General features: G+C 40.3%; 1 protein-coding gene across 6 annotated transcripts in view; it reads right to left on the bottom strand.

The window, feature by feature from the left end:
- Positions 1–23,965, bottom strand: part of EPC1 (enhancer of polycomb homolog 1) — a 65,173-nt gene that overhangs the window by 22,666 nt on the left and 18,542 nt on the right. For all 6 annotated transcript variants that reach the window (XM_054273583.1, XM_054273584.1, XM_054273585.1 and 3 more), the window contains one exon: positions 1,167–1,326. In XM_054273583.1, coding sequence (XP_054129558.1) covers positions 1,167–1,266 — 100 coding nt within the window. In that variant the 5' untranslated portion in view covers positions 1,267–1,326. The remainder of the gene's footprint in view (positions 1–1,166; positions 1,327–23,965) is intronic.

Raw genomic sequence — 23,965 nt, 5'->3', positions numbered from 1 at the left:
AGGAAGGAAGAACTTTTTTACAATGAGCATGGTGAAACACTAGAACAGGCTGCCTGAAAACTGGTGGATGCCCATACCTGGAAACATTCACAGTTAGGCTGGACCAGGCTCTGAGCAACTTTATCAAGTTGAACTCCCCTCACTGCAGGGATTTTGGACCTAGGTGATCTTTAAAGGTCCCTTCCAATCCACATTATTCTACAATTCAAATATTTTAAGCCATTACTGAGGCTCAGAATGACATACAAGTCTAGCATTTAACCAAAGTTAATTAGGCACGAGATGTGCTTACAGAGCACAGAAACTATATTTTCAATTCTGCTTATTACACCATACAACAGAATTGTGCAACAGACTGTATTTTTCATAATTTTTTCCAAAGGTATCAGAAAGAACATGGTGTTCACATGAAGGGTCATATCCATAGCAAATAGCTGTTATCTTCAAACAAAAACAAAATCACAACAAATTTGCAGGTCATCAGTGATAGCAAACCCCATCTGCTTTTAGATGTAGAATACTTGCACCAGGCATAGGCAAATACTTCAACTGCTATTGTCATTTCTGGTTGGCTCCCCAGTCAACTCTACAGCCATTTTATCCTGGTGATGCTTCAGGAACAGGTATTCTGTTTCTTAGGTATGCATTATGCATTTTCTTCTTTAAGTAGATTTATATCTGTGCTTGCTAACTAATCTAAATTTTCCTCTGAACTGTTACTACTGAACAAGAATTAAAACACAGTTCTTTATCAAGTAGAATTTCTTCAACTTGTTGAAAAATAAATTCTCAGAAGTCAGTCTTGATGGGAGCTCAGACATTTATGCATAATGTCTTAACTACTAGTAAAATAAATTCTCACAGAATCATGAAGTTGGAAGAGACCTTCAAGATCGAGTCCAATCCAAGCCCCAACATCTCAACTAAACCATGACACCAAGTACCACATCCAATCTTTTTTTAAACACATCCAGGGATAGTGACTCCACCACCTCCCTGGACAGACAATTCTACTGCTTTATCACTCTTTCTGTAAAAAACTTTTCCTAATATCTAACCTATATTTCCCTTGGCACAGCTTAAGACTGTATCCCCTCTTTCTGTCAGCTGCTGCCAGGAGAAAGCAGACTCCATGCAGATTTCAATGAATGAATGACTTTACTTACGCTGTATGTGAATCAGCTGCTTTGGCATTTTAAATTCTCCAGGATATATGGACTCATAGTATGCAATATTACTTTCTGCTTCTGGAACCGGTATAACCATGTTATCCCTCTTCTCTCCATAGACTTGTTGTGCTGAGATGGCCCGCTGCAAATGATGTTCCTATAAAAAAAAAGTGAAAGGAAAACTTGAGAAAACATTTCCAGAACTCAGCCTCGCTCAGGTTGAAGGAGGTATTTCTCTGCAAACGCTCTCTGCACAGCCCTGAGCTGAAGAGCGGACGCTGCCCGGGCCGGAGTTCCCCGGCAGGTGGCGCTGTCCCCCCGCACACCCCTCCGGCCCCGCAGCTTCCCAGCTTCCCCGGGCCGGCCGGAGCTCCGGCACACCGAGACACGCGAACCCGCGCCTCAGAGAGACGCTTAAGGCTATCGGACATACAGAGTATAACAAGTGTAACATAACATAACGCTGAATACTATTAGACATACAGAGTATAACAAGTAGGTGGAGACAGACATTGACTCCAGTACTATTCTGTAGTTGCCTTGCCATTTATTGTCAGTATGTCAGAAAACCACAGAGGAGGCTTTGCCATCATTGCCAATGAACAGCAATGATTTCTACCCAGTGAATGACTCCTAAAGACATTCTCATTTATTGCAATGCTTCCCATTATCCTCCCTCTCCTTTTCCTAATCCATCAAAAACCAGTAAAATGCAAACCATTCTCCCCATAGTTCTGTCAAGATAGTGAGTAGCATCAGCAGGGTTCATACAGTTACTAACAGAAACCACACAGATGTGTGCACGTCTTTAAGTGGCTTACCAACAATACAACAAGGTATTTTTTCCTTATTAGCAGCACTGGTTTCCTAAGTTTCTATTCTGTTCCTCCTCAGGTGCTCAGTAAACCACTGCTACAACAGTTATGCCCACACATCTCTCAGTGAGATGCTGAGAAATACTCGAAACACTGAAATACTCAAAAGCAGGAACTGCACCAAAAGGGCAGCAGTGATAGTTGGTTTCAACATTGAATGTATGATGTTTATCCATATGATCTTATCTTTGGCTGTCTGACTTCAATTTAAGTACATTGGTACATGAAGGGCAACTAAGATCTTCTGTCTAAACTTTAGAAAAAGATAATCAAGAAGAATATAAAAATAGGTTTTATTGTAAACTGCAAGGCTGACACAGCCTGAAATTCAACTGTGTTCTAACATGTAATTCTGCTAAAAGAATTCACAGGAATTGAGCCTATCTTCACACAAGCTGCAGACATTATTCCACATCTGTCCCCTGGATAAAAAGCTTCTTCATGGAAAGAGACCAATCATGAGAACAAGGCACAGCAGAGCTGCAAGCAGAACTCACTACACTGCTTCTGACCTGCAGCATTTGTTAAGACCAGACACACATGTCACCTAGGAGGTGTGGCAGCATTCCCTCCTGGGCATGGACCAACTAACTCATTTTCTACCTTTTACTGAACTACTGCTGTCAGACACCTCAATATTTTGTAAGCTGTAATAATTCTTCAGGATTACACAGCTACAACTTTTTGCCTAACAGGGAACTAAGCCTTATCTTCATATAGCCAGCAGGATTCTGCATCAAATAGATAATAGCCAATGTTCTTTTAGTTAAGCAAATGCTTACTGGTTTTATAATAATATTAAGGGTTCATGGTGCATTTATCCCAGCTTGTGTTTATAACACAAAAAAACTGCTTTATTTCAGAGAAGAAAAGGATGTCATACACTAAATTAAGATTCTAATTTCTCTGATCCACCTCTGACATGGACACAACTTGTAAGTACCAGTAGCCTATAGTTCTGTATTAGGAGGTTAAAGTTACCTGTATTTAAAGAAATCTTAACAGTATTCTTAAAACAAAAGCACAAATCATGGTTTTACCTTTCATCCCAATTACAAAAACACTCACTATGTGAGCAGAGAGTCTTAGCAGTGCCACATATTACAAAAAACAACTGTGTAAAATTTCCCCCACTAAAAAAATTACCCTGCTTGTTAATTGTTAATATGAATTTCAATTCTCCTCAAAAGATACTCCACTAAACAGAAGGAACTAAGAGAGGGCAACTTCTCCTTACACTTCCATACATTTAAGTTTTCACTTATTTGGACAAACCCACAAGAGCAACTTTGCCCCCAACTTCAGTATCTCAGCTGCTGGCTCAGCACATCTCTCTCACTCCTGGTAACTGAGGTGGGTTGAGTGCTGGCCCAACACCAAGGCACTCAGTACAATTATTTATTAATTTTCTGCTGTGAGGTAACAATTAGGAAAAGGGCAAAAGGAAGTTCAAAACTTAGTATAAAGAGTGTAAAGAAAACTTTATTAACAGAACTAAAAGAAGAACAATAAGAATCAGGATAAACCTTCAGAACACTTCTCCCCCCAACTCTTCCCTCCTTTACCACTGACAACATAAAGGTTCAAAATTTGGTATTTTCAGTCAGTTTACCACTTCTAAAATAATCTTTCTTCAGTTCACTTGGGGAGAAAAGTCTCTCCTGCCATGCCATGGAGACTTTTCAACAACAAACAGTTCTCTCATGGTTTTAGTTTTCATGAATAGCAGCCACACAGAAACCCACAATTGTGAAGTTCCTCCCACTGTTTGGTAGAATTCCCATAACTACTACCATGGGTCATCTCAGCTTATTGGGGTGCAACTTTAAGGATGAGCTGTTCTAATATAGAAACATAAGTCCTCTTCTATTATCTCTGGGAGCAGATGTTTTCAACAAAGGTGACACTAGCTCGGTTGGTTAGAGCAGCGTGCTGGTAGTGCCGAGGCTGTGGGATCCATCCCCATATGGACCATTCACTGAAGAGCTGGACTCAGTGATCCTTGTGGGTCCTTTCCAACTCAGAATATTCTGTGATTCCATCCCTGGGGCAAGGTTTCTCATCTCTCTCATTTCTCTCTGTCCAAGCTTCTCATTGGATCACAGCTACTTCAACATCTGCTGGCTGAAGCACTGATGCCTCTGCTCATGGCTGTGGTTAGAATGCCACATCCCCCAGTGCATTCCAGGAGTTACAGGGAAAAAGAAAGAAAGAGCCTGATGTATCAATGATACCTTTACCATAGCCTTACAAGAGAATTTCAGCCCCAGATTAAGGCATCTCCTCATTCTCTTCCTATCTGGGATTTGACTTCTTCACTGGCCTCAGTGTCTATGTCTTCACCCTTTCCTTTTCTCTCACTTGAGAGAGGGCTGATGTCTGCAAGTTCCATCCATGCACTGACAGAGCTGGTATCTTGCCTGGGCCTGCACACAGCCGTGTGATCTCTGCCGGGCAGCGGCCGCTCAGCTGTGGAGCTCTTTTGTGGTCCTGCCGTGCTCAGCTCCAGCTGTGGGGCTGCTCTGTACAGGGCTGCAGGGCCCTCTGTTCTCAGCCACAGGGCTTTCCTGGGGCACTGGCAGCATGGCCTGGCCATCCTGAGCAGAGCTGGCCCTGGTTAGGGCTCAGCAGCAGCAGAATCTCAGCTGAGCCACGCTGCACTACCGAGCCAAGCCAGCACCCAGTCACCTGTTCAAAGGCAGAAGCAGGAGAATTTTTCCTGGTTCGTTCATTTTTAAGTGTGGTTTCATAGAGGCACGTTCAGCTTCCTTAAGTGGTTTAATATTCAACATTCAAAACTAGCCAGCTGACTGGTTTTGTTGAATCTGGAGGAAGCTGTTAGCAGTCCTCACAGAGAATCACTTGTGTGTAACTGATGGATTTTCTCTTTAACTAAAAATCAAACCATGCTAAACCACGGCAGTAACACATAAATCAGGTACAATTGTTTACTTCAAAAGCAGTAATTTTTAACAATAAAGCATGCTAAATATCTACTATTAACACACTACAGCTTACAGTTTCTATTCTTCAGTCATTCTCCACTGTGATTGCACAGCTGATTACTCCCACCAAGATGCAACACCTCATTCATTTGTATCCATAACTTTCCATGTAAAAATGCAGTGGTTTCATTCATTTGTCAGAATGATTTTAAATTCAAACCCTAATCAAACTTTCTGGCTGCTCTTCATGTTACAGGAAGATTTGTATGTAGATACTGTAGTCCCAGTCCTGAAAACATCACCTGGCATTTAAAGACAGATCACCTAGGAAATCCATCAATGTTTTCATTTTGTCCATCTATTTCTAGATATAGTATTCCAAGTAGATTTATTTCTACTACACAACTGCTTCCATTCACTGCATAATAAAGCAGTATTGAAGGTATAAAAGCCTTTTTTATACCACTATCCATTAGGGCTTGTGCCCTGCCACAAAATGAAGTTCAACTGGGTCAATTGGGGTTTGTTCTTGAAAATCTCTTATTAGGTGTCAATAGAGATTAGTATCTTCCAGGTCATCACCAGGGCCAAATAATTTACATTATCCATATTCCTCCAGGAACTCTGGGTAAGATAACTTGTTTGTAACCCTCTAGCTTCCACCTTTTCAAAAGTCTGTTGACTTTATGAGGTTTTGGGTTGGAATTTTTGAGGGATTTTATGTTTTTTTTGTTTGTTTTAAAGCATGGTTTAGTAGTGCCTTTTCTCTCTCCTCAGAGATCATCTGCCCCTCTGAAGTTCTCAAATAGCTGTAAAATTATTCCAGACTGTTTCTTTAAATTCCTGGCATGAGTTTTAGATGGGCTAGTCAAGCTCAAACACTATAATTTGTCACATTAGAATAAAACTTATCTAACAGCCAGCACCACAAGGTTCAGTCTTGTGCCCCTTGCTGTCATTCTCCATACTACCACAGCCTTATGTCAGACTGAATCTATGATGACAGCTATGGGAACCAATTCCACAAAAAGCCATCACTGTCCTGTTATTTCCCCTGAAAACAATTAGAAACAATTAGTCATCTGAAAAATTGGCTCCCAGAACTGCCAGGATGTGTGTATGCAAAGCACTGGGGAAATGCAGAAGAGAGAAAGATGATCCCCTTTGGCAGCAGTTCCCCATTACACTGGCTTAACTCCTTCACTAAATTTAAAAAGTCTTTTTAAAATGAATACCAAAGACAAAAGCCCCCTCCACTAATATTCAGGAAACATTTCAACCATCTCAAGTATCAAGTACAATCAAGAAAAACTTCTTACTACAAACATCCACAGAATATTCTCATCTTATTCCACACCTCCATTGCTAGATGGATCTCACCTTGTTTCAAGATATATCTCTCATGTAAATATGAATTGTTCACATATTTTGTTCCTATTAACAAGTTTCCTCTTTCAATGTAGTCACATTTCTTTCTTAGTGTACCCTTCTGATTGAAAGGACACTGAAATACCTGCATTTGTTTTACAAAAACACTCAGCCTGAACTGCTTAACACCACAGCAGGCTGCTTCAAAATTTCTTCCCTTTCTACCCCAGCTTGCTTCCCTTAGATCTTTCACACACACCATTCACAACATGTACTTATTGAAGGGAGTTTATTCTCCCTGAAACTGCTTTGCACTTTTACATTTCACTATTTTCAACCTATTAGCTGTGCTTATATCCAGACCTTTCATTTTCAGTTGCTTTCTCTGCCTGACATAGAGTGCTATTGTAATTACAATTTTAGGAGTGCTGTAATGTTAATTTGATCCAGTAATTTCAGAACAATGGTACTGTTCTTCAGACCTCATTCCTTTTACTTTTTACTAATGCTCAGCCAAATTTGTGTTTTAAGTTAAAGAGTTCATACAAGAAAACTCTAAAAATCTGCTCACTTTTCCCAGCACCCAAGCTAGTTTTCCATCAGGTTAGCATCCTGTACTGGCTCACTATGTGTTCTGATAATCCCAACAAAAAAGGGATGCAGTGGAAGCACTGGGCTCAGAGACAGAGGGTGTCACAGAGGGTGTATTGGGGAAGGCACAGCTCCATCTCTCTTTGTACCACTCAGGCAGAAACATGAACCAAGGGGCACTGACCTCTTTTCTCTGGTGACAGCTGACAGGACCTCAGAACAGCTAGAAGCTGTGTCAAGAGAGGTTCAGCTTGGATATTAGAAAAAGATTCTTCAGCCAGAACAAGCTCCCCAGGGAAGTTGTCACAGAACCAGCCTGACAGAGTTCAGGAAGTGTTTGGACAACACTCCTGGGCACATGGAGTGACTGCTGGGCTTGTGCAGTGCAGGGTCAGGAGCTGGATGTGATGACCCTTGTCAACAATTGTCAAAACACCAATACATACCAGATTACACTGTTAATTGTTTAAATAACCAAAAGATTGATAACCACTTTCCTCCCTTAGTTTCCTCTAATTAAGAGAGTCTACAGGAAAAGTCCACCAAAACAGCAACTCTTTCTCTGACTATGTAGAATGCACCAAAGTATGATGCAATTTCATAAGCAAAATTATGCATTGGCACTAATTGTCATTCTGTGGTCTTCCTTCCTAGCAATTTTAGGACAGCAAAATATCCCTTGTATCCACTCTTACTGCACACATGCTCCAAAGCATCAAAGAGTGAAAGGACAATGTAAAGCAAGCTGACAGCAACAAAACCACAAGGGAAATCAAAGCAGAGCAGCACTCATTACAACCTGAAGGAACCAGAACTTGTGGTCAGTGCTGCTTTGAGGTGGGCAGTAGGACCTCTCTCAAATGATAATGCAAGGATATAGGGTTAATTCTTTGCCACAAGTTCAGCATTTCCATGTTTCATGCATTTCTAGCACAGTGCATTCAAAAATGTGAATTACACCAATTAGAACACAAAAGAAAGGACACTGTGATTGTGGCTCAACCTGACTACCACAGGCACTGCTGTCTGCAAGCAGAAACAAGCAGAAGCACGGCAACTGCAAGCAAGCAGTATTTGCCTTCTTTCACATTTTGGTAATGCTTCTTAAATTTTTGGCAACATGACTTTTGGATTTTAAATTAGTTGCAGTTTCTAAAAGAAAACTGGCACTTAGAGAGAACACAGAGGTTTCTTTGACAAAATATCTACTCTGCAGTACACTCTGGAGACCATATTCCAAGTAAGATAGTCTTTTAATGCTGTGTGCTGTGATTAAGTGACACAACCTGTCATTACAGTTGAACAAACCAAAGCAACAGAATGTGTATTATCCTTTTTAAAAGGCAACTGAAAAAAATGTTACTGCAGTAGTAATGAGTACATCTGCTCCAGAAATAAAGGAAAAAATCCAGTTTTTTGTAATGTGATTGTTTGTTTCCTCAAATAATTTCTCCAATTAATTCAGACCTCTTAGAAATAATAACTTAAGGCACATTTGCTTATGGAAATTACCAAAGAGCAGCTCCAAGGCCAGTGTGCAGAACAGAAAGTCTCCCAATACCCCAAAGCCTACCCTAAGCAAGGGAGTGCTGTCTTTGCTGGGGGGGAAGCAAAAGGTGGGGTGGACAAGTAGAAAGTTTTAAAAAGTACTGGTACTTCTAAAAAGCACACAGGACTGAGTTCAAGCCTGTGCAGATCAGAATCACATCTCTGTCTCTGCAACAAAACCTATACAAAAACAAACTACAACTGATTGCGTCATTAGTGGGAACTAAGGCAAACCACTGCCCATCTCTGCAGAACTGCTGATTTCCATCAGCATGACTGGGCAAAATCCTCCCACACCCATCCCTGACAGAAGTGCTCTCCCAAGGCTGCCACTTCACTGCACTCACAGTGTCTAAGGCATAGGAACTGAAAGGGAACCAGTTTCCATAGACAGTTGTCAAGAGGCATTAGGCTCACAACAGCTACACTGTGTCAGATTACAGCTGACACACAATCAAGGCCATACAAACTCTTAGACCTGTCTTTTTCAATACACATTTTACCTCCTGGCAGCTTATGGTCCAAAAAAATCTCTAAACACACACAAAAAAATCCAACAAAATTGCAGCTCATTTGAAATATAAACACATTAATCCATAATTAAGATCAAATTAGAAAATATTAAGAACTGAAAAAATCAGAAGTTGTTCATCATGTCATCAAGAGGTGTAAACTGGTACATGAACCACCTGATTCCAGGCTTATAAGGTAGAGATTTCTGGCTGCTAAATTCACAGAGATGATAAAGGTTCTACCAGTAAATATTGCTGATGTGAGTAGGTCAGCGGAGGAAAACACAGCAAAATTGCTCAGAGACCCTGCTGCAGACCAAGACCTTTCAGGCAAACTCACTCCAAAATAGAGAGCAGGGACTGCTGAAACACTTCTGTGACCTACTGCACACCAGTCACCCTCCAGCCTCCACCGTGGCTTGCTCAGTGACCCACAGGACACATATTGTGTCTCAGCTATGTAAGGATCTCAGTAACCCGCAGGGTCAGGGAAGGCCTCTTGGAAACGTGATGGTCAAGTTAAGCAAATTTGGAGAAAATTTGTCTAGATATTCAATCCAATAAATCTGTCCATAAAGAAGCCAGAAAGGAATAAAACACCTGAACTGGCTCCTTCTCTTTACCTTCTCCTTCTGTTACCAGATCTTAGCTGTCCTGTAACTTGGTAATCAGGCAGTTTATATCCAAGATTAGGAGGAACATGAGGAGTAGTATCAGACAGTTATGTGCAAAGGAAAGAGGTTGTATTTTTTTAATGCTTTGCCTTATTCTGTACTGACATAATTCCTTCTCCATTCCTAGAACCAGTTCAGGCACTGGAAATATGTTTCTGTGGGACTCAGGGCAGTTGAATGCCACCATAACAGAGAAAGCTCACCCAGGGACAGCAAGCACCAACAATGCTGCAAGAGAAATGTACAGAATGCACAGCCAGACACAGAATACATCTCAGATCAATGCAAACTGTCCAAAGACACTGCCTTTGCACTACTCATACCTTCAGGGCAGAAAGTGGCTCTAGTGGCTTCTGTGTGACTGAAAGCAAAAATGCTTAGTAGCTCCTGAGCAGCAGCTCCACAGGTTATTACAGAAGCACTTACCTCAGTAACACACCACACACTGCCTTTGGTTCCTCACACACATATGCAGTCACACCTAACTGCTTGCAAAACAACAAAGACATTCTGACAAGTTGATTACAGCACTTGTTTCCAAAGCTGCTGCTGAAAAGTTCCAAACCTGACTGAGGTTGTATTGATGAGGGCAATTTGAGTCTGCCTGCAGTAACGCACAGAAGCCTTCAATGGCTCTTCTGGCACAAGATCAGTCTCTGAGTTACAGTGATCCTTGACTGAGACCCAGAACCCAGCTCCTGAATAACAGCTGACAGATCTGGCCTTTGGTAATGGCAAGGCAACGGTTTTGTAGGTAAGCATAACTGCAGCTCTGACCCTCTTGAACTCAAGTACATGAATGTCATGGAAGTGTTAGCAATAGTTTAAATCTGGTCACAAGAAGCACACATGACCAAAACAGGACAGAAAAGGTGGGTCAGCAAAGCAGCCTTCCTTGCTCTACCTGTGATGGGTCCCAAGGAAGAGAGCAGATCACTTCTGTCCCTCGTGTGGCCCACAGGCAATTGCAGCCCTCCTCCTATTATGTATATATGGACACACAGTGAACATCTTCTCCTACCAACTGAAGCTGCCTGCAGACTCACCCAAACCACACTGCTTTACATCTTCCCTTCTGATGCTCTTCTGCCAAGATCTCTCAATGGCCTGAATCATTCTACACAGCAGAGAAAATGTTTTCTTGTTACAGCAGAGCCTACAACTGTCCTTTCATGGAGGGGAAATTATGGAGGTCACTTCTGTTTATCAACTGATGTCAGTCTCTTGAGCAGTCAGTTAAGAAGGATTCTTCTACTGTAATCACTGTAATAATTAGATCTCTGTTAAACTTAAAAGAGTTGCATAGGTTTAAATAACAATTACTCAGTGAAAATGGGATCTAATTTACTTCTAAAAATGCACGGGCTTGTAATTAACAAAGTATCAAAAAGCCCTTCATAATTATTAGGCTTTTCTCTAGAACACTGGTCAAAAATGAGATCAGCCACATCACCCTGAGCATTGCAGCAGACTGTTTTCCCCATGTTCAAATCAGACATTTCTAAGAGCATGGAAGGAGTCTGCCCTTTCACTGGAAGAAATCTTGCATCTGTATTTGTGGACTCACAGCAGCAAATTACTTACAACTTAGAGGAAATTTTCACCTTCTATTCTTGTTCAGTGAATGGTGGTAGACAGGGGGAGGGTACACAGGGCATTTGACCCAGAAATCTAACATTAGCACTAGAGCTCACAACAACGCTGGAAGAAATGGAGAGTGACTTTTATCCTGTTACCAGTAGACTGAAATCAGTTTCATGTTTTAAACTATTGTGCAAAACAAACAGGCAGAGATGAAGAAATGAATGAGGCTGGCTCAAAACATGCCAGAGAGGATAAGATACACAACCTAGGAACCCAAGCAATCAGGAAAATGCAGGTATTTAACACACACATTAATTATGCAGTATAGTTCACAAACACAATGCACCTCTATCTTTGCAAGCACAGGTCCCACTCAGACCAACTAAAGAGACTTGTCTGCCTGCCAAACTGCCACAGCACAGCACACATTCAGCAGCACAGGTCTTGCTATCAAGCTGAAGTATTTCATGTAGGAATTGCAGGAGATCAAAACTGGCAGAAGGCACTAAATGTTGGTAATGGCCATGCCCATCCATTCTTCTGTCGCCACTCTGTCTCTCATGAACTCCTCAGCCTCAGCAGCCTTGTATCACACAGACACAGAGAGAAGGGAACTCGCTCATAGGTGAGTGTTCTCCTGAGCTTAATCAGTTCTCAGGTAATGCAAAGACCAGGAGAAAACCTAGGAAAACCCTGGAACTGCCTCTTCTCACTACAAACACTCAAACCAGCTCAGCTTGTCTCACACAACTTTGCTACATCAGACTGAACTGCAAACCTGTCCAAGAGCCCCTTCCTTACCTCAGCCTGCTGTGTGCTCATCTGAGACTGCAATGAATGAAAACTATTTCAGCCATCTATAGTAAACAAAGGAATTTTCCCTAAAATAAGGATTCCAAAGAACACATTAAGATGCTTTTGATATATTATGTAAATACATGTCAGGGCATGACCTCCACACTGAAATCAGACTAACACAAAGTGAACTGAGATTTTTATACAGTACAAAAGATTACAGTTTCCAGGACACAGTCTACAACTGAATGGTAACAGCTCTTGTGATTTAACCTTTCCTTTCCAGAGTTTTCAGCTATAATGCCATTTAGAATATCCTGCATAAAGTTTTATAACAAAATTATTCTCCTCTCATATGGACTATTGAAGTGGAACTTCAAGACATTTCATTAGTTGACAAATAATTGTATCAAGTTCCCAAGTTAAAGGATATCACTGCATCTACCTTGCTACTTGCTTAAAACATTTCTGTGCATTAGCAATACTTTGTAACTCAGATAATTTTGCATGGTAAAAGCTCACACCTGGATTCTAGCATTTTTATTAGTCACAGAGACTTGATACTACTGTTAAGTGTTATGTGAATGACAAGCAACATGGTAACCCAACAAGTTTCTATTCTGTTTCACCAATCTTCCATATGCAGGTAACACAGGGTTGTGCATTCCAACCCAGACAAGAGCCCCAACTGTTCCAGTTTTAAATCCTCACCAAATACCATACATAGCACTGGGTGAAGTTAAAAGCTAAGACAAAAATCTACATTTCCACAGCAGAATCAGAAAGAATTAAAATTTCAGCTGAATGAAATTTTTGACATTTCTCTCAAAGTTTTTTACATAAACTATGAACAACAGTGTGCCTATCACTGCTTCCACAGGCTTTCTTCTTCAGACCAGGTTTCCCAACTACCCTCTTCTCCCTTTGCAGTTCACACCTCTCAATCTGGATCCACCAATCAACCTGGCAGCAGCACACAGTACAACCACAGGTAAGACAAATGAACAAAGCCATGAGAGTCTGAGCAGCACCCCTATCTCCCCAGCTTTAAGTTTACCAAGGGCTCAGAAACGTTCCCTTTTACAGGCCACACATCACAAACTGCAAAAATCAACAGTTTCCCAGATGTACACATGATCAAAGAGTGAAGAAAAAGCAAGTCTAAGAACAGGATCTAGTTGGTTTGGGGTTTTTCTTAGAAGTATTAAAAACAGATCTTGAAAATTTTACCTACCTACAACTACTATTTTTCCTCTCAGAAGTTGCAGTAAAACTTTAAAACTCATTACTACCTACAGCTTGACTGTTGTATTTCTGAACACCAGACTGCACAACTATCCAAGGACTTCACATAAACAAATGTCCAATCTGGTTGGCTGGGGCAGCCTCAATGCCAGGCATCATCAGTGAGCACACTCCTCACAGAATGCAGAAACATTTTTGGGCACTTGCAAGACAAGTGTGCTTTCTATCAGAGCACCACTTTGTCTCTCAAAAAGGAGCCCATGGGCACCATTACCAAGGAGTAAAAAAGCACAAAACCACAGCCATGCTTGCACAGCTGCTCTCTCTGAGCCACAAGGTATCAGAACCTGGGAGTCTCATTTAGTCTTTGTGCTTAGCAGGCCAATAATTTATTTTCTCTTCAACTTTTTAGGCCAGTATGCTCTATTCAACTTTAATGTTAAAGAGGCTTGAAAAAAACTCAATACACTTGCAACTTTGTATTTTGTTCATTTACCTTTCCCTTCAACCAAAAATAGCAATTAAAAAAACCCAAACCAACCAGTGAGTGAATAGGGTTTACACAGGATCTCTAGGACACACAACTAAACCTCCCCTAAGACTGCTTCATTTACAACAAGCCTGGCAGGTTTAACTACCTCTTCTGTACAGTTTCATTACCTCAAGCAGTCACTGACATTAAGAAGTAATAGAATTTAATTGGTGTTTCTACTGAACATTATACAATAATATGGGGACAGAAAAACATTAAAACCATTAACAAGAAAACCAAGCATCAACACTTTCTAAGTTTATTCATTCATGAGTTGAGGTTCAGCACCTCAGGTCAAATAAAAAAGAAATCTGCCTTAAAATCTAAAAAAATCTAAGCCCCTTTTAAGAACTCACATGTGCATTCCACATAAAAAAAAGCTCATATATAACAGTTGCATTTAAAAAAATCAAAGTAAAGAAGCTTCCAGAGCACTCTCTTAAACTATCAAGCTTATTTATTATTTCAAAAATAAACAAACAAACCTTTTTAACATTAACCACTTCAGGGCTATGGGGAAGAAGCAGTCTGCAGAAAAGGCATACAGTGCACCCCAGCCATGACTAAAAGCTAATTTGTTAAACAAACCCTTTTGCAGACTTCACAATATCCAAGTACCTGACTCCTCTGTATACCACAAAATGGAAATGAATTGCTATATGGTGCTGAGCAGAAATGTGAGCTGCATAAGCACACACAGGATGGCAGAGTACACCTAACCTTGTCTGTGAATACCTGTCAGTGCCAATGGTATCAAAGCTCCTACCTCACACTTCTACAAATGACAATGCTTGTTACAAGAAAAAAACCAAACATTGCAGATTGTAGCTTAGTAAAAGGAGCTTTTTAATGTACCAAGACAGCAAGGTATCAAGAGAGATGATAAAGACATTTGAGAAAACTGAAGTAAGATCCACCAAGTACAAATGCCAGCAGAGACATAATTAAGTTTTACTACATAAGGCATCTAGTAAAAAAGAAATTTGCTTAGCAATTACTTAGAATTGCTCTAGCAAATTACATTTTGTCAAAGTACATTCATGAAAATGCAAGTAGAACTACCCATACTTTTCAACTAAACACACTGAGCTTCCATATTTGCAGCACCAACAGATCAGTGCTTCAGGTCTGATGCCACCAAGGTGGGAAAGTGCTTCTCCAACAGTGAGAGGGGCAATAGTGAGTAACTTAGACTTTCCTGCTATAGACGTCAGTCTACAGTTTGTAAATCTGCATATTTAGACCCTTTGCTTGACTTAGAATAAACATTACTGCATATCAATGCAAAGATGCTGCCTAGAGAAGAGCCTGTATAAAGCTGAAAAGCTTAAACAAAATAGCAGCTTAAAAGTTTCCTGATCAGTAATATACATGTTGAATTACAAGCTCCTATGAGTCAGACACCAGCTATTCACTGTGCTTTGTAATCCCCAAGTTTATTTAGGCTGCCTTTAAAAATGCAGGCCAGACCAGCATTTCATACTCATGACCTTCTACTGCAATTATGATCAAACCTGTTGTCAAGGTATAAACACTCAGCAACTAAGTAAAGTCACACATGGGAGGGTAGGAAAGGAAGAACTGAAGTGAATGGGAAAGGTTTCCTCTAAGGACAAGCATTTCCTTAGTACTTGTAAGCTCGGTGTCTTTTAAGTGACATTGTTATTCTCTCTGTGCACCCAGTGAGAGTGAAGTGTCTGAGTGGGACAAAACCACTGCCCAGTGTCATGTACAAGGAGAGTCAGGCAAATCCCACTGCTCCAGCCCCAACAGAGGTGCCTGCTTTCCCACATGTGCAGCTGCTCAATGGCTGCAGGGGAATCAAGTTACAGTGGTGTGAATATCCATTATTTTATGTGTCTACACAAGATACATAAATGTATCTACAAAATGTATAAACATATAAAGCACAACAGACACTTCAGAGACTGCTTTGTGCCCTTCTCAAACACTGAGTCTGAGAATACAGCTCATGTATAGAGAAACAAAGTTAAGAGGACTCCAGAAAATATTCTTATGCCAGACATGCTACCTTGTCTCTCTCACCACGTGGTGCCAAGCAAATTACCAGAGGCTGTGAGGTATTTGTACTTGTCATTAATTCATTATATCCCTTTTGTGCAAGGACTATTTTAGCTACATTACCATTAGTGAGCATATTTATAAAGAATTATTTAGCACATGGTGTTATGAAAAATATCAACTTGATGCTGCATACATTCCCAAAGCATCAAACTCAGAGCTGCCTGATGTTATGCTTTTGAATTATCAACTGCAGCTTCAGTGTCATACTGCTTCCCACATTACAGTAACTGCAAGCCAAAGTAAACTGAGGTTCCCTCAATCCCTGGAAATGATCCTGTTGCCAAAAGCTGAGTCAGGACCTCAGGTTCCAATTCCACCTGTCCAGACAGTGCCATCTGCTAAAGTGGTGGGCTTACTTCCTTCAAACTCCCAGCAATAATCCCATCTAACATCCTTAGGTAATGTGGATGTGAAATTCATATTTAACAAACATGCAAGAGCAAAGTGTTGAAACAATTCAGAATGAACTTATCAGCCAGCATTGAACCCTAGGAACTTCTGAAGAGAAATTACACCACAGCCTAAATTGTGCACACTCACTCCCCCTGGTAGTGGTGGGAACAAGCCACAAAACCAAAACAAACATCCAGCCAGCACAAACACAGTTGGGAACTCTGCAAACACACCTGACCACAATGCAAAACAATCGGGGTTAAGACACTCTCTCCAGCAAAATTAACGCCGAGTCTTCCCCTTCCCTCTACTAACTAAACAAATGCTTCTCAGTGTTTCCCTTGAGTACAGGTCAAGTAAGAAGGCAAACTCATTTTGCTGAGAGACAGGACAATGATTTTCCTGAGAAAATCAATACTGGAAAACATTCAAAAAATTATTTTCCATAAAATTACACCATTGAAATCACAACTTAATACAAGCCAAAATAAAATGTCAGATACCTCCCTACTTTAATTTTTAAGATTACTGAGTTAAGCCAACTTCTGGATACATTTAATAATAATCAGGTTATGAAATCATGCCCAGGGACCTTTTTTACCTGATGAAATGTATGAATAATAAACAGATTGATGACTTGGTTTCACAGGTTTGTTTTTTTGATAGGCTCTCATTTACCAATGAGACTATCTATGAATATTTTTCTTATTGCTTCAGGATGGCTCCAGAATTTCATACTATCCTGCCACACAATACCAAAACTGTTACCTTCTGATGAAACTTGTTCCACAACCTACCCATGACAGCAATTCTTCAAAGTCAGTGCCAGTAGATGTTTGTTATTTGCCCCAGTAACAGAAACTTATTAGGACCACTTCAGAGCTTCTCTTTCCTCAGCAGCTTCCCCAGCAAGGTTTTGTTTTTATTTCTAGGACATTCTGCAGCCCACATCCCCATCACTAAAGACAGCTAAGGCCTTCAAAGAGAACATTTCACAACTACCAGCACAAGGTCCTTTTGTAATGAAGTACAGATGCTGTGGAAAACCAGGCCAGACATAAGGGTTTAAGCATGAACTGCAACAAACCTCATGTTCTCTGCTCTAGTCCAAGATGTGCCAACTTTTTTTCAATATTCTAAACTTCCTCTCAAAACAAGACACCTCAAAGGAAATAATTCTTCTTCAGAGGAAGGCTGAGAGCATGAAGATGCAACAGAAGTTTCTGTTCATCAATCTTATCCTACAGCTCTGGTAAAGATTGGTTAACAGAGGTGCTTTGTAAACATTCATGTTTCACTGATTTCCCCCCCACACCTTCTCACAGAACAAACCTTCCATTATTGACCAGAAAAGGGAAGCTGTTTTACCTCAGTTTAGTACCTCAAGTTCCTTCACTTCATACATTCAGCAAGAGCATAAATTCTTGCCTATTAACCTGAAGTACCATGAAAAACATCAGTTCCCCAAGAGGGACTGTATTAAACTACCTTTAATCCTAGTACTTGAACAGCCTCATTTTGTACTTGGCCTACTTCAAGAGCACAGCATCTTCATCAGAAAACAAAGCAAGTACTCTAATGTTAATAATAACTTCCTTCTAACTGAACAAGATAAACAGCAAGAGAAGGGCAAACAAGGTCATTATCTTTGGCAAAGAACACATGAAATAAAAAAAAAAATCCCTGAGAACCAGGAAAGAGCACATAAGTGCATCTGTAAATATCTGAAAGGTCCAGCACTCCTGTACAAGTAACCTGCTTGAAGGATTCTGTACATAATACAAAACATTCTGCAGGACTCAGATTCACTACCTGTCATGAACTTGCCAATAAAACCACCCTGTTGTCTTGAATTCAGCCTTTTTACAAGATTTATCAGATCTGGGTTACCGAATTGTAAGTATTGCAAATCACATTACAATACTGCAAATTCTTATTCTGAAGCCAGTTCCTATTTTCTGCCACTCTCTTCAGAATTCTTTCTTGTATTTAAGTACAGAGAAAAATCAAGTACCAAAAAGGCACATAAGACATGTTCTGCTGAAATACTAATACAGGATTGGGGCTGGGGGTAACAGCCTCACCTCACAGTGAAAAACCCCTTGTTAAGCAAAAACAAGGGCACAGGGGAAATGAGAAACCCAATTTTATCATCAGTGTTTAAAGAAATTTAAGAAGGAGAACAAAACTAGAGAAGTTAGAAATACAAGACAATGGAGCATTTCAAATAATTAAATCCTGGAAAATGCCTGGAAGAAAAGATGTTATATCTATATAGACAGAGTAACATGGAGAATGATAATGGCACAAAGAGTAAAACAAAAACATCAAATCATGTAAAGTGTTTCCACCAAGAAAAGCATTTTCAGTGAGACTAATTACAGATCAATAAATTAAATTTATTAAATTTAAATTAAATCTGAGTTAAATTAAGTTTGGAAGAGCAACAGGCACCCTTTCTTCTCCTTTCTAAACATCTTTAATTCACAACCATTATACTTTCACAACAACACACATGACAAAATCCTTGTGGTCTGAAAAGGAAAATCTAGAAAAAGAAGCCTATGCAAAATTCATCTTTGCAATCTGACACCCTCCTAGTAGCCATGTTCTGAATTGAACATCTGACTTAAAAACCTGAAGACTACAGCTCTTAAAATCCCAACAGAAAACAAACAGCAGCACGAGATGTGTGTGCAGGGCAGCCTTCACTACCACTGCTCTCCTCAAATGGAAGCCTCATGAGCCTTCCAGGCAGGCTACAGGATCTGTGATTTCTGTTTACATCTCGGAAGGAACCGTGAAGTCTTGAAATTGATCTAAAGTACAAACTCAAACGGATGTTGGAAAGCAATGCTCTCCAAACACACCCTCTTGAAAGGTTCCAATTCAAAAAGCATTAATTTCTTAATTCCTGATTAAATATAAAGGAAACCAATCTTTAAGTATGGTACTTAAACCTTAAGAGGATCATTTCCTCTCTCACTCAAACTATCTATCTGTGCTTGAAGAAACAAAGTTTTCAAACTTTTATTCCAGCCTCAATTGATGCAATTCACCTCCACATCTCTGTTTACTCAGAACAGGTTAGTCCTGGAAAGCACACAAAGCAGAATACAGAGGTACAAACACCAGTGGATGGGAGAGCAGAGCACACTCACTGAACAGAGGAGTACATGTACAGACACAACAGCAGAGACAGCATCCTCTGCCTGGCACATCAGTCTTCTGATGTGTTCCTTGACACTAAAGCTCGTGTTTCCTCTTACAAGTACAATGTGGAAATGCAGTAGAAAAAGAACAAGTAACTTATTACATACACCTATGGCCTGCCAATGGCAATATTCTGCTCAAGCAGAGCAGATGCCTACACAAACACACACTTGGTCCTACAAAACAGGAACTTGAAAAAATAATGCATTGATTTAGAAGTATTCAAAACTCAGACTAAATACCCTTAACAAATTGGTAAATAACTCCACATACATTTCTGAGGAATATAATCATTTACCAGGGCACAATTATTGTGATGGCTACAAGCAAAGTGGTCTGCTCAATGAAAAGATTAGCTGAGTGAGGGGGTGCTACACTGCATAATCTTCCTACCTGAAGCAAATTAATGCTAGGCAAGTTCCTATGAATAACTAAAGTTTTACTGGAATAATTAGGGAATGTTAGCTATTAAAATGAAAACTAAGGACAAATCACCATGCTTCTCAAATATTAAGGTTACTGAACTATTGTCCCTAGTATTATTCATATTCTGCATACATTTAATACCCAATCCTTAGCTGAAGTACATTATATGATGGATCAAAGCTGGAAGATGATGGATCAAAGCCAGGAAGATAACATTTTTGGGCTCCTCTTTAAGCCCAGCTGTGAAAATTCTCAGAAGGTAAAGCCTTTCCATACAAGTCTGCCTTTAAAATGATTTACAGTTGACCATGACAAACTCCTCTCCTCCAAATCCCTGCCAGTTGTATTACTTCTTGTGCTCTCACAAATGCTGCTAACAAAGTTGTATTTGTGGGCATCCTCCTTTCCCTGGCTTAATAGAAACAATTTGAGACACATTTTTAAACTTTCCCAACTATTAAACATGTTCATTGCAAGTAAGTGAGTACTAGGTACACCCAACCTCCTTAGCCTCAAGTGTGAGCATGGACAATTGGTGTCCCTGTAGTTAATTAACTCTGCTGTGCAGAAAGCCACTGCTGGTACACAGCTCCTCTGTGTGCAATCACTGACATGTACAACAGGGCAAAAATAACCTGAGAATGCATTCATCAAACAAATTCTGTAAGAGCAGTCTACATACAACTTTTCTGGGTCAGCTTCCTTAAGGGGAACAACTTCCTTAAGAGGAACTCATAGAACAGAGCCACAGAACATCCAGAGTTGGAAGAGATCCCCAGGGATCAAGTCCTACTCCTGGCCCTGCCCAGAACAATCCCAGGAGTTACACCATGTGCCTGAGAACACTGTCCTGATGCTTCTGAACTCTGCCAGGTGTTGTGCTGTGACCACTTCCACAGAGAACACGTTCCAGTGCCTAACAGTGCTCTGAGTGAAGAGGCTTTTGCTAATATCCACCCTAAACAATACCTGACACATTTTCAATAATCTTAATGGCATGAAGCTATCTTAATTATTCTGCTTTCAAAAGGAAAAATTTCTTTCAATATTAGTATTACAGACAACTATCAAACTGAAGTCTGCCAATTCATACCCTCCTTAATTTCAAAAGAGAATCTGGACCTCCTGGAGAAGCCTCTGACATGCATAACCAACTCCCACTATTTTCTGAAAGTTTTATTATTCCCAGCATTGCTTCAGAGCACAGCATACACCTTTACCATTATCACATGCTTAACTGACAGCATACACAGAACATTGCCTTATCAGCCACTTCCATGGCAGACCCCTGCTCACAACTTCCCCATGTGTAACAACAGGACATGTATCCTGATTCCTCAGCTTTTACACAGAGCTGTCAGCTTCCAGGCAGTTGTCAAATCCCAAAGGCATAATCTGTATGTCATCTTAATAGATGAAGGCCCATCCCAGTGAGAAACCAGAAGCAAAACTTACTCAGTCTCATCCCAGACTCAAATTCCACCAACCTGTAACAGAATCTATGGCACCAGCATCCCTCTGACTTTAAAGGGAACACTGCTGCTACAGGTGGGTTCACACCACAGGATTAACAACATTCTTCAGGGAGCTGAAGGCAGTGCATGAACTGATCACTACAGAAGCTACTCTTCATGATCTGCCACATTTCCTAACTTGCATGAATGCTCAGAATAACTTAAACAACATCAGCTGAACAGAAAACTTTATTGTAACTGAAAGGCATCACTATTACTCTTACATGTGAAATTAGGCCCCACTTGTCATGAGCTGCCACATTATTTCTCTCTAAATTCTCTGTCTAAGCATTTCAAACCTTCTTCATACAGGTTTATCTGAGTAAACAACTAAGCTCAGTACCAAACTAAACAGTAAAGTTAAGGTCAGGACATGAACTCACAGAAAAATCTCTTCCAACTACAAACTGAGGTGTCTGTAGACTTACTTTAGACAAAACTGCAAAAAGCCCTTGTTTCTGTGTTCCCCTCCTATCAACTTGCAGGTTCTTGGAAACCTCATCTACAAGTTCAATGTATTTAAAATTATGCACTAAAAAAAGGTTAGACTGGCATACAAAATTAATGCCTTTGCCATGAGAGAGCAGCAAAGATGCTCAAAGGGGGACACAACACAAACAAAAACCAATACCCTTCCAGTTCATGGGACTCATGAATCCAAGACTATGCAAAAAGAGATTTCTCTACTCTCCCATTTACTTCAAAATCCTTTCATGTTTCAGTTGTCCTTTTCTAAAAAGAGACCACTAAAGGAGTTCAGTTGTTCTGCTTAAGATTTCAGGACTTCTACAGCTGGAGAGGAGCACAGAGATTCTCTTTTGTTAGTAAGCAAAAAACTTCATAGAGTTTCCTAACACCACATCAAATGAAAAAAAAGCCCAAACAAGCCCAGCCTGGAAATTAATGATTCAGGAACAGTACCTGCTATGATTTTACATTCATGTAATTCTGATGGCCCCAACAAGATTCCAAAATGCTCAATATCCACAAATCCTGTGTCAGTAAGGCAGTGGTTATTTTAAGAACACTTAAGGCAGCACACACACACAATTACACACACTTCTGTGGATGCACTCACACAATGCAGTTTCTTAAGCTGGCAGGAATGCAATAAAAAAGACTGGAGAGCCTTCAGTGAAATTTCCAAATATAAGTTAGTTAACACTGTTCACACACTGACTCATTACATGCTTACTTCATGCATTTTGAATTCATTAGGGCTTAGATGGTAACATGTGGGTGACTTTTTGTACATTCCTTACCAACTTTTTCCCTTGATAAGCCAAAACCAGCTGTTTCAGCAGCAAGTGACCCTGCATATGGTAGCCTCCCAATGCCTGCAGTATGAATTTGGGAGGAGAAAGACATTTTTCTGTCCAGATATGGCTTAGCAGAGATCTGTGCTAGCAGTGCCCAAGGCAGATCCATGGAAAGGATGTGATCCTGGAGCCTATCCAAACTGGGTAAATGAAAATTTACCATGTAGAGCTTTGTTAAATTAAGATATATCTATTAGAGAGTATGTTTGAAGTGTTCTGAAGCATTAGAATGAACATTAGCTCATCTTCACTGGGTCTTCTATAGCATTTAGCAAATACTGACAGGTCATGCTGTCATGCTGAAGGGGGAAGAAGGGGGAAAATTACATCTAATAATGAAATTTTAACAAGCAAGCTTTTCTTAAACATCCCCAAAACCAGGGCAGGAAAGACAATATGACTGTGGATTTAAAGAGATCAAAAGCACAGTTTAAACTATTTCAACAGTTTGCTGAAGCACCAGAGCATGTAGGTCCCCAGGTAACAGAGCATGACTGTCCCCAGAAATGCTGATTACACACACAGACTGAATGGCACCCCCTGTGCAAGCTGTCACTCACTCCATGACACACACACACAAAGGAAAACAGTCAGAACTGAATGAACAGCTGTACAGATTACAATTTTGGACTCTGGGTGCTTCATTCTTCTATCTGTAACTAGCAACACTGACTAAAATTAGAAATCAAGCTTTAAATTTAAACTGTGATCCACAAGAGAACAACTCCATGCAGTGCAGCACTGTCAGAAATCCAGCAGGGCAAGCCAGCAGCTACTCCAAGCTCAGGTGAGGACAGGGACTCACCACCAGACAGGGATGCCAGTCAGAACAGGGAGTCAGGAATAATTCAGTAAAGCAGCAGCACTCCCTCTCTCCTGCCTCAACACCAGATGTCAGAGACAATGGCATTTTCAAAACTTTACATTAGGGAGAAAGGGCATTTAACCTATACAAATTTGAACACACAAAAGACAAAAATCAAAACTAATACCCAAAACCTTAGCAGACCAAAGTATATCAGAATTTACACAAGGACAACAAACTCACTCAAGGAAAAAGTCAACCAACCCCCTTCCACAAACCCATGACAATTCCCACAACCCTTAGGGCTGTTATTAACTCTGAACTGTCACCAACACAGACAAATTATTAGGTAATTAATTTCTCACATCTAAG

The sequence above is a fragment of the Melozone crissalis genome, unplaced genomic scaffold, assembly GCF_028551555.1.
Source record: "Melozone crissalis strain CALT ecotype California unplaced genomic scaffold, PUWL_Pcris_2 ptg000016l_1, whole genome shotgun sequence".
NCBI classification, from domain to species: Eukaryota; Metazoa; Chordata; class Aves; order Passeriformes; family Passerellidae; genus Melozone; species Melozone crissalis.
The sequence above is the reverse complement of the archived record's forward strand: the minus strand, read 5'-3'. Positions and strand labels throughout refer to the sequence as shown.